The sequence below is a fragment of the Engraulis encrasicolus genome, chromosome 10 (assembly GCF_034702125.1).
Source record: "Engraulis encrasicolus isolate BLACKSEA-1 chromosome 10, IST_EnEncr_1.0, whole genome shotgun sequence".
NCBI classification, from domain to species: domain Eukaryota; kingdom Metazoa; phylum Chordata; class Actinopteri; order Clupeiformes; family Engraulidae; genus Engraulis; species Engraulis encrasicolus.
In genome coordinates, this window is record NC_085866.1 from 43,559,143 (window position 1) to 43,569,142 (window position 10,000).

The 10,000-nt window shown below is 46.5% G+C and overlaps 1 protein-coding gene across 3 annotated transcripts in view; it reads right to left on the bottom strand.

Annotated features, from left to right (window-relative positions):
• Positions 1–10,000, bottom strand: part of ptpn11b (protein tyrosine phosphatase non-receptor type 11b) — a 68,122-nt gene that overhangs the window by 34,718 nt on the left and 23,404 nt on the right. For all 3 annotated transcript variants that reach the window (XM_063208975.1, XM_063208973.1, XM_063208974.1), the window contains exon 2: positions 7,920–8,042. In XM_063208975.1, coding sequence (XP_063065045.1) covers positions 7,920–8,042 — 123 coding nt within the window. The remainder of the gene's footprint in view (positions 1–7,919; positions 8,043–10,000) is intronic.

Genomic DNA, 10,000 nt, shown 5'->3' on the forward strand with positions numbered 1-10,000 from the left:
GGCAGGGCACCACTACCTACTGCCTCCCCCCTGGAACCCCCCAGCCCCCCCCCCCCCCCCCCTGACTGCTGATTCTCCACTCGTCTTGTAACCATGGATGCTCTCCGTTCGCACCTCTACGCACTTCACTTCCTCCCCCTTTTCCTATTCCTGGCTCTTCCTGGGATTTTAAGCCCAGTTCAGTGTGAGTTCGTCATTGATTTTTCTGTTCTGTCAGCGGGCTCAGGACCAGGCTCTGGGACCTCACGCTTGCCAGTCAGAGAGATACAGGGAGAGGAAAAACAGGGCGACCTGGCCGATGCCTTTCTGCCCCTCTCTCTCTCAATCTCTCTCTCTCTCTCTCTCTCTCTCTCTCTCTCTCTCTCTCTCTCTCTCTCTCAATCTCTCTTCTCTCTCTCTGTTTTTTCTCAGTCTATCTCTTTCCCTCTCTAGCAACCGATTTAATCATCAACCTCCCAATCACTCACAACCCCCCCCCCACTCTTCTAAACACCCCCTCCAACACGCACGCACGCACACATGCACGCACTCTCTCTCTCTCTCTAACACACTCACACTCTCTCTGTCTCTGTCTTTCTCTATCAGCCCCAACGCCCTCCTCTGTCCCTTCTCCACCTCCTTTCCTCTGCCTACCCCCCAGATAACACCACCCGCCTGTGCCCTGCTCTGCTCTGCCCCCTCCCCGCCCGGCCCGGCAGCCAATGTCATTTAGCTCGCCGAGCCCTCCAGGCCTCGCAGGGTCTGGCCACCACCGATTAAAGTCGACCAGAGATTATGTTTGGACATGCAGGGCTGCGCAGGATCAATTCTGCATACCTATAAATAGCTCAGCCCAGTGGAAATATTTACTGTGAATTGAGGCAATCAACTCTTACGTAATTTGGGGTGGGGTGGGGGGGTGTATGTGCTGGGACGGGGTGGGGGGTGGGTGGGGGTGGAGATAAAGGGGGAGAAAGAGAGAAGGGGAAGGATAGGGGAAGGGTTGGAGCTATATTCAGCACAAGTGGCAATGTCATTTCAGACCATCTCTCTCTCTCTCTCTCTCTCTCTCTCTCTCTCTCTCTCTCCCCCTCCCTCTCTCTCTCTCTCTCTCTCTCTCTCTCTCTCCCCCCCTCTCTCTCTCTCTCTCCCTCTCTCTCTCTCTCTCTCTCTCTCTCTCTCTCTCTCTCTCTCTCTCTCTCTCTCTCTCTCTCTCTCTCTCTGGTCTGTACACTGGAAGAGCAGCAATTTGATTGGGATTAGGTCTGGGATTCCTATTGGGTGAGAGCAGCTCCAAGGTCATCCCATCTGTAGAAAGATGACTGTAACATTCAAATACATGTGAGACCTCCAAGGACGTAGCCTTCAGAAGGCCATTTGCATCCGTTTCTCCCCATCTAAAAGCAATGCTAAGTCATTTTCTTCAACCTTGGAAAGTAACATATCCAACACATCAGCCACCTTTAATTCGCCACATTTGAAACGGCTATCAGTTGCGTCCGGTGGTATACTGTACAGTAGTATCATGTTACTGTTTTCTTTAGGGGGTTTTTTTGTGCCTGAAACCAGTTGTCGTGGTTACCTGTATCGCTTCAAAATGGAATTTGTTTTCATTTCATTGCAGCCCTGGCCACAGGGCCAGAGGGTTGCAGGTTCGAATCCCAGCCGTCCACTCCCTCCCTACCTAAGTCTATGGCTGGCATGCCCTTGAGCAAGGCACCATACTACTCCAGGGTCTGCAACAAATACCCTGTACTTAAAAAAATGATAAAAGTGTCAGCTATGTGTGATATAATCATGTAAAGTAATTGTGAAAAAGGCAAATAAGTGAATAGCAAACGGCAAATTCAGTGGTGTATCAACTTGTAACAGGGTGCTGTTCCCTCCATGGCATGCAACCACACTGAGTATGAAGCAGCACAATCTACACTGTGTTATCTGTGAAAGACAATTCCACCTCCAACCTGCAGGGCGCACAAAGGCTGAAGCTACCGAGTGTTGCTTTAACTAACAAATTCCATGAGAGCAACACACACTGTACATGTAATTAAACTGTGTATATCTCAGCTCAACCATCCTCATTAATTAACGTACACACACCAGAGACAGAGGAAGCTGCCATGTTGCACGCGCATTAGGCTTCCATTATTCACCGGCTAACTATTAACACCAGTGGAGGTGAAGTGTGCATAATGCAAGAAAAATGCTGTACTTTATGGTTTGTTTATGCTAATGCAAGCGGCATCATGTAAATCGGCGCTCGAGTAACGAATGTAATTCCATGCTACAAGTCAGTGGCGAGCAAACCATTAGTGTCAACATTAACAAACATTAAGTGAGACTAAGCGTTGGTGGTTGATGCTTTGTTCCTGTTCGGCACGGCATGTAATCAGCGGTAGTTACAGCGTGCCTGATGCAATGACTGGGGCCCTCCGATCTTCCTTTTCTGCTCTGCTCTGACGGGGTGTATAGTCTCAGCATGGCATGCGTGCAGGCAGAGTGCAATAAGAAGCCCCTCCATTATTGAACAAAAAAAAAGAAAAGAAAACTAAGATTGAGGGTTGGGAAAAAGATAGAGAGAGGCAGGACGGGAGCAAGGCATGGAGGGATGGAGAGAGAGAGAATAGACAGAGAGAAAGAGAGAAGACAGAAAATAAGAAAGACAAAGAGACAAAGAGGCAGAGTGCACGGATTCACAAAAAGAATTAGAAAAGTGCAGATGGAAAGTGCTGATGGACAGATGGGGAATGAAGGAAGGAGAGAGAGAGAGAGAGAGAGAGAGAGAGAGAGAGAGAGAGAGAGAGAGAGAGAGAGCACACACAAAGAGACAGGCAGGAAAGAGAGGATAATGGCGAGATGGAGTCCCTCAGAGTCCATTTATGCAATCGGGATGCTTTATCAAATAATGCCCTTGTAAGGGGAGACTTTCTTAATGACTTTGTAATTACCATCTCTCCTATTATGAAAATGCACTCTAAGGGGCACCGTGTGTGTTTGCGTGTGTGCGTGTGTGTGTGTGTGTGTGCGCGCGCGTGTGTGTGTGGGTGTGTGTGTGTGTGTGTGTGTGTGTGTGTGCGCGCGCACGGGCGTGTGTGTGTGCGCGCGCACGTGTGTGTGTGTGTGTGTGTGTGTGTGTGTGTGTGTGTGTGTGCGCGCGCGTGTGTGTGCGTGCGTGCGTGCGTGCGTGCGTGCGTGCGTGCGTGCGTGCGTGCGTGCGTGCGTGCGTGCGTGTGTTTGTGTGTGTGTGTGTATGTGTCTATGTGTGAGACTCCGTGCCAGCGTGAGAGTGCAAGAGAGAAAGTCTCCGGGATGGAGAGAGCCCTTTATTGGATCTTCTGCAGTGCGAGCGCGAGAGTAATGGTCTTCTTGTCTGTCTCCAATTTAAGTGATGAAAAAGTAAAATGTTGCCAACAGTGCACATATCACGCCGGCCATTACACAGAACAAAACAGAGACTCCGAAAACTCCAAGCACTACACTCCACTCCACTGCACAAACACCAACTTTCCACTTTATGAACCACAGAACAGTTGTTCTAAGTTGATCATAACTTCCAAGAGTCCAATTTCTTTGTAATTTTCTCTAATCTTCGTTACAATGGAGCAGAGCCTGATGAAAGACGAAACCCCAAAGGCCAAACACAGATGAAAAAAAAAGCTATAAACGGTAATGTCGTGTTTAACAAGCACTGCATTTTTTTTCAGCAAAAAAGGAGGCCCTTGATTCGACCGTGTTGCATTAATGATGGGCTTCATGCAGGCAGCAGGCAGCATGCAGCAGATTCGTAGCAGTTGTGTGGAGGTTGCAGTCAGGGGTTGAGGTGAGGGTAAGGGCATCTCTTGGTATGGGGTATGGAGTAGGGGAAAGAAGCCCCTCTCCTTTCCCCCGACTGTAGCGTGAGTGTAGTCAGTCAATCGTGCAGTAGTGCCTCTAGCATGAAAGCGTGTCTGGCAAGCAAAGAGTACTTGCTACTGTAGAGTACTGTGCCTGTATGTGAAAGTGTTTGTGTTTGCACACAAGTGTCTATAATACATATGTGAGTCTGTATCTTACTTGTGAAAATGTCTGTGTATTTATTATGCAAGTGTGTTTGTGTCTACCATGCAATAGTGTCTGTCCTGTCTGTCAATCTGTCTGCCATGCAAGTCTGTCTCTCGATGTACCACAAGAGCGTCTTTGTGGTTATAATGTGCCTGTATGTTACCATGCAAGAATATCTGTCTGTGTACCATAAAAGAGTGTCTGTATGTCTGCCATGCGAGTGTGTCTATCCACCTTGTGAGTGTATCTGTCTATCTGTCACAGATTGTAAACTAGCAGAAGAACCAGGCTGTGGGTGTTTGGGGGCTAGACAGACAGACCACCACCCCCCACACTCCACTCCCCCAATTGGCCTGTCTGTCTGTGGTCAGGCCTTGGGCATGAGGCGGTCCACCGCAGGCTCTGGTCTGGAGCAAGCGGAGTGTGTGTGTGTGTCTGTGTGTCTGTATGTATGTGTGTGTGCGTGCGTGAGTGTGTGTGTGTGTCGCGGGCTGAGACGAGTCTGAGCGCAAAGCCACAGACGCCCCTTGCAGAGCGGTGGGGGTGGGAGGAGAGGAGACCACCTCACCCCCCAGCCCCAGCCCCAGCCCCAGCCCCAGCTGCTGCCGTTCCCTGCATGAGGCCTGGACGTCTTAAAGCCATTAAGGCCGACCACCGCTGAGTCCTCGCCAGCAAGCCAGCAAGCCAACTCTGCCCAGCCCTTATGGCTGAGCTGCCCATAAACCCCCCTCCACTCCCTCCCTCCTCTACAACCCTCCTACTACACTCCCACCACACTCCACTCCACTCTCTCCTTCTTTCTCTTTTTCCTGCTGACCATCTCGCCATCTGGCAAGCTTTTTCGCTCAATCTTGTCTTCCCTAGTTCCTTCTCGCTATCCTTCTTTTCATTTCTCTCTCTTTTTTAGTCTTTCTCTTTCTCTCTCTCTCTCTCTCTCTATGTCTCCCTCACAGACAAACACACACAGACACATACACACAGGCACAGACACATACACACAGACACAAACACACGAATGCACACACACACACACACCCTGTTTCAGTCTCACTAAGTGCCAACGGCTACTGTAAAGAACAGAGAGTAAGTGTGTGACTAATTTGTTTCCACATCCAAGAGCCACTCTCTCTCTCTCTCTCTCTCTCTCTCTCTCTCTCTCTCTCTCTCTCTCTCTCTCTCTCTCTCTCTCTCTCTCTCTCTCTCTCTCTCTCTCTCTCTCTCTCTCTCTCTCTCATAGTTAAGGGCATGAGTGCTGCTATGGGATGCTCTGTGCCATTATGCAGCTCCAGGCATTCTCAAACACACCAAGAAAACAAAAGGCCACAGCTATTTCTGCTGGCTCCCTCATCCCAACTCCGACCATTGAACTCAAAGGAAAGTGAAAGGAAGTGTCTGTGAGATGTGTGTAAAACATACTGAATGAATCCAAAGCTGAGTGTGTAGTACACATACATTTATCCACATACCACAGATTCCAGTTATATACGTGCAGTTACGGATCAATTGACGCGCTGCAAGGCACTCTGAATGCATCCTTACCAGTTGTACTTGTGCTGCACAGATATCAACATACCACACGCACAAAAGCGGTACACACATGCTTCTATAGATGAATCGACAATCCTGTAAGACACTTCAAGATTAATTCAGCCTGCTCCTGTACTGCATATCCGCATACCACACATACGTATAGTATAGCTTATGTTTTATAGATGACTCCACATTGGTCGAATAGGCCTACTTATACGGCCACCTCAGCTATCAATATACTACACAGTTATAAATTAAAGGGGCTAAGTGCAGAACTGTTGGTTGCCATAAAGTATAAAGTACAGTATGGCGCCATCCACTCCCATTGTTCACACAGAGCTGCTCTTTATGCTAGGGTTCATTAATAGCCAGGAGGCAAAGCCAAGTCTCTCTCTCTCTTTCTCTCTCTCTCTCTCTCTCTCTCTCTCTCTCTCTCTCTCTCTCTCTCTCTCTCTCTCTCTCTCTCTCTCTCTCTCTCTCTTTCTCTCTCTCTCTCTCTCTCTTCCTGTGCTTCACCCTCTTTCTCTCTCTCTTTTCTCAGTATTTTCCATTGCATCTACGCTCTTTTCCAGGCAAGGGCCCCAAAAGGTCATTTCCCTCCAAGGCCAGCGTGTCACAAGCGCTACTGAGAGAAAAGAAAACTTTCTCTGTCTCTGATGACTTTCTGTTCCTCGTACTGTCGGAGTGAGAAACGATTGACCAAATACATCTGAAGACATCTAAAGCTACAGAGAAACCAGCAGAAGTCAACGGTGTCACACACCGGGTCACTGTGCTGTAAGCAACGGCACACAACTCTTTAAAATGACTGTGTACTGACAGCTAGCCAGCGGACACAGCATATTTTACCCTTGATTCGCTCTTGAATGAAGCCCTTGCAGCACAGAACTACACTGTAAAACTGCATGAATACGTACTGTACAGTGTGTGGAATGGCATGAAGATGATATTCATTTCATTAAAAAAAAACTGTCGCACATGGTAATCGTAAGATAGCTCACTGTAATAGACATAACAAAAATGAGGCATGGGGAAGCCATGGCCAAATGGTTAGGGAGGTGGTCTTAAGATCAGAGTCTTAAAGGGTCAAATGCTGCCCTTACCTCTCCCTACACCTCCATCCATGGTTGAAGTGCAAAGGGCAAGAAAGGTACCTAAGGGTTTGGGATTTACCCTAAATCCCAAACCCAACATTGCTCCAGGGACTGTAACCAATACCCTGTAAATAACTATAAGTCACATTGGATAAAAGTGTCAGCTAAGTGGAATATGTAATGCCAAATAAATAATATTTAGGTCAGAGACATAAACCACTTGATCACAAACCACTTGGGTGTTCTTGCAGACCACCATAGATAAACCATACCTTGAAAAACAGTGATTACTACACAACAACATCATTTGAATCAACCACAACTCTGATAGGGCTGAATGAAGTAGCCCAGCACTGCACTAGCATTTATTGTGTTGTACTGAAAAGCCATTACATACAGGTACATGTTTCACTGCTTAGTGAGATGCTTTAATCCCATTGTACTTTACTACACTAATTGCACTGTACTGTACTGTACTATAATTCTCGTTCTTCATGTGCACTTGATGTGGTAAGAAAAGTATAGCACAACAAAGTGAATAATTGAATAACTAATGTAAACCAAGATAAACTAAGAATAGGCTAAACAATATTCTGAAGCATTATAATATATTTTTTTTGCATTTCGGAACATTACTACTGTTATCGTTATTAGTATATTACATATCCTAGTGGGGCACTACCTTACAGGCCTTAGACTACAGTGGTGAAAGGAGGTGCACAGAAAAAATTGTGTGGCACAAGTAGAAACATTCTTGTCATTCTACTCTCTTTTTATTCGACTCTACTTATTTTACTGTCTTCTCTCTTCACTATTCTACAGGTCTGAGATACAGACAGTACCAGACAGAGTGTGAAGTCTACGAGGTCTATAAGGTTGCTCTTCCTATTCTTCTCTCTCCTAGTGTATTCTACTGTAGTCTTTACCATTCTACTCTCCTCTATTCTACTCTACTATATTCTATTCTACTCTTTACTATTTTGCTCTCCTCTATTCTACTCTACTCTACTCTTTACTATTCTTCTCTCCTCTATTCTACTCTACTCTATTCTACTCTACTATATTCTACTATACTCTTCACTATTTTTCTCTCCTCTATTCTACTCTACTCTACTCTTTACTATTCTACTCTCCTCTATTCTACTCCACTCTATTCTACTCTCTTCCATTATACTCTACTCTATCATTGGTATTCTACTCTACTGAGTTTACTCTCTTCACGGTTTGCTATTCTACCGGTCTGAGGTGCAGGCAGGGCCAGGCGTAGGAACGTACCTGACAGAGAGCGTGAAGTCTCCGGGGTTGCTCTTGCTGGGTCGGGCCAGGAAGCTCCCGTGGACCCCGCGCGTCAAGAGGAGCTGCTCCGCCTCTATGCCAGTGATGTTGGGGTGGAACCACCTGTAACATGGAGGACAGACAGCAGAGACATGGGCACACCGGTGAGGGATCTGTGTGGCCTACCAGAGGAGATGATGAGCCTTCCAACTGTTACTGTATGCATGGAAAAGTCTAATGTCGTTTTTTCAATGTCTGAACCTCTCACATTCTCAAAAGTAGGGCTGCAATGATACACTCAACTCAAGATTCAGTTCGTATCACGATTCATGACCTACGGTTCGATACACCCCACGATTTCACATTTGCTAACATTATAAACTTTATGACTAAAAACTATGATATTTTATAGTATATATACTAATATTTTTTTAAAGTTTCTATATAATAATGATGATGCTTCACATATTCTTCACACACAGAAGTAGACATGGGCGAGGGCAAGGCAACATGTACTGTACACAGGACACACAAAGATTTAGAGAAACGCACAGAAATGCACCCACACGGACACATGCAAATGCCACATGCCACATGAAAATACACACACACCCGCCCAAACACACAAACAGACCTTGATGAAGAGAGTGAGAAATACGTACAGCAACAGATAGGAAAGCACTCACACAGTCCCACGTAATAAGCAAACATTAAAAAATGCAAGGCTTTCCGCGTTAGTTAGTGCGATAAAAGATGAAAGGCTTCCACATCATTTTGGAAGCCTCTTTTTTCTTATTATCGGCTCGTGAACATGGGCAGAACAGGCGGTGCATTATGTAAACAAACGGAAAGCACGCAGTGGCCATGTGGCTATGTGGAGGAGAGCCATGTGGGGAGAGGAAGGGGTGGTCTGTCGAGATGGGCTGCTTGGTCGAGATGAGCAACCGATAGGCTTTTAACATAGCCCAATCCCCAATTATAAACCCTACAAGGTCAATTTTGTTAATTCAAACGCTTCAAGTGTAGGACCAACTAGTATAATGTTTCTCAACGGGGGCTCTACAGGATGTGCACAATCTTCACCTTGAAACATTTGCACTTGGGAGGCAATTGGCAGGCTTATGATGAGGTGAAGGGGGCATTGGCAGGCTTATGTGAGGTAAAGGGAGCATTTGTTCATAAAAAGGTTGAGAACCACTGAACTAGTGCTAGAGGAGTGTTCAATTTGACCCAATACATTTTGAATAAGCAGAATATTCACTGTAGGAGCACAACTGTACTTTGTAATGGCCTGGCAGCTCATCTCGATGCGTAGCTCATATCGACACGACAAAGGGGGACACGGATGTAGAGTAGAGGAAGAACAAAAGGAGGAAATGCTAATGCCTGATGGCCGGCAACGCAGCAGCGCGGCCCGATTTACATGGCATAAACAAGTTTGTAATAGGAAGCGGATTACAGCATATACTGAGCCCATAATATACTCCGATGACATGGTCGTAATCCCCCCACCCCCGCTCATCCCGGTATAAATAAAAGTTGCTATGGTTGCTGTTGTACATGAAGATAGAGCAGCTGGGAGATATGGAAACATGTGTTGGTGCTCATAAACATAAACGCACAAACAACCAAACAAACAAATGCACCAACTGAAGCAGCAGCATCAGCAGCAGCAGCAGTAGCGCCATCATGCCTGGACACACAACCTAATTAACGTCCATAAATCACACTTTATGAGGCCACGGTGCTAATCAGAGGAAATCGCATTTGGAGCATGTTAATCGTTAATTGCGCAATTACGACTGTAATTCGAGCGACAAGACCAGTAATTATTTTTTCGCTCTGTCGTCTGAGACAAATGGCGGGTGTCTTTCAGCCAACTACTTATTTTCGGCGGCCAAATCACAACCGCCATGGTATACTATACAGAGAGAGAGAGAGAACGAAAGAGAGAGAGAGAGAGCGAGAGAGCGAGAGCGAGAGCGAGAGAGAGATAAAGTACTTGGGAGTGTCTTCAGTATGTGATGTGATGTTTTGCCCTCGCCCCTCGGCTCGCTGTGTGTTTCAACAGTCAGCTTTGC